General features: G+C 63.9%; 1 protein-coding gene across 1 annotated transcript in view; it reads left to right on the top strand.

The window, feature by feature from the left end:
* CCDC151 (coiled-coil domain containing 151) overlaps positions 1 to 1,138 on the top strand; it is an 8,395-nt gene extending 7,257 nt beyond the window's left edge. Inside the window, exons 10-12 of the mRNA XM_023745792.1 lie at positions 146 to 301; positions 664 to 748; positions 890 to 1,138. Of these exons, the coding sequence (XP_023601560.1) occupies positions 146 to 301; positions 664 to 748; positions 890 to 1,008 (360 nt within the window). The 3' untranslated portion in view covers positions 1,009 to 1,138. The remainder of the gene's footprint in view (positions 1 to 145; positions 302 to 663; positions 749 to 889) is intronic.
* Positions 1,139 to 1,276: the final 138 nt, after the last annotated feature.

Genomic DNA, 1,276 nt, shown 5'->3' on the forward strand with positions numbered 1-1,276 from the left:
CCAAGGCCCTACAGAGGATAGCACCACCCCTGTGGGTGGCCCCTCACCTTCAAAGGCTGGACCCCTGGAAGCAAAAGCCCCTTCCGGGTGGAGTCTGCCTGAGGCCCGACCCCTCCGAACTGACACAGCTCCTCCCCCGCCGCAGGAGGCCGGGGGCTCCGCTATGAAAGAGCTGGATCCCAAGGCCAGTGACTATCTGCCCAAGCTGCTGGGCCTGGTGGAGGAGAAGCTGCTGGCGCTGCAGGCGCAGTTAGACAGACAGGACATTCCGGAGATGCTGCGCCACATCGCGAATCGCGAGGTACCCAGGGAGAGGGCGCACTTCTCCCGGGAGAAGGCCGCTGGCCAGGAATGGGGCTGGGAGGTCAGAGGGCAGAGTGGGGGGGAGGGGGGGGCTTCAGGGGTGGAGCCTCGAGACGCCAAGGGGCGGGGCCCCAGGGACCAGGGGCGGGCCTGGCGGGAGGACAGGAGGTGGGACTGGGCATCAGGGCGCATGCTGAGAAGGAAGGCCACAGCTGGGCCCGAGTAAAGTTAAACAGGAGTTGGCAGAGGGGCTGTATGGAACCAGGGTATATTTTGGATGGAGTGGGAGGGAGGGGTAACAGGATATCCCGGGAGCCCCTGCCCCACTCACAGTCTTCTCTCCCGCCCCCTCCTCCTCAGTTCTACTCCAACCTGGAGGGAAAGCTGCCCGCGCACAACACCCGCATCACCTTCCCCCTTGCCATTCCCAAGGACAAGTTCTTTGGTCAGTACGGGCGGGGAAAAGGGGGGGGCCGGGGGCCCAACAGAGCAACGGGCTGTGGGAGGTGAGGTGGGGTCTAAAAGGCTGGGCAGGGAAATCTGAACCGGGCTGGGAACCTGGACACCCCCCCCCACTCCCCCCCAGACGAAGAGGAGACCGAGGACGATAACAACGACCTGGTTTCTCGTGCGGAGCTCAAGATCCGCTCCCAGAAATTAATCGATTTTCGCAGCAAGAAGCGCAACCGCTCTCGGAGGTCCTAGACTCGCCCTCGCACCCACCTGTCCTCTCCCGGCCCCGCGGAGCTCCCAAGCCCTCTGGTCCCAGCCACCGGCCCTCGGGGCCGCTCAAGGGCCGAGCGGCCCGACCGGGAGCGAGCCGGCCATCGGCGCCCGGAATAAATATCCCCAGGCGGCCGCGCTGGCCTCGGAATCACAAAATAAAGGACACCGATCAAGACTCAAGGAAATTCGCCTCGTCTTTAGTCTTGCACCTCCTCAAAGTATTGTCTCTTCTTACACCTAGGGGCCC

Source organism: Myotis lucifugus, unplaced genomic scaffold (assembly GCF_000147115.1).
Source record: "Myotis lucifugus unplaced genomic scaffold, Myoluc2.0 scaffold_583, whole genome shotgun sequence".
Classification (NCBI taxonomy): domain Eukaryota; kingdom Metazoa; phylum Chordata; class Mammalia; order Chiroptera; family Vespertilionidae; genus Myotis; species Myotis lucifugus.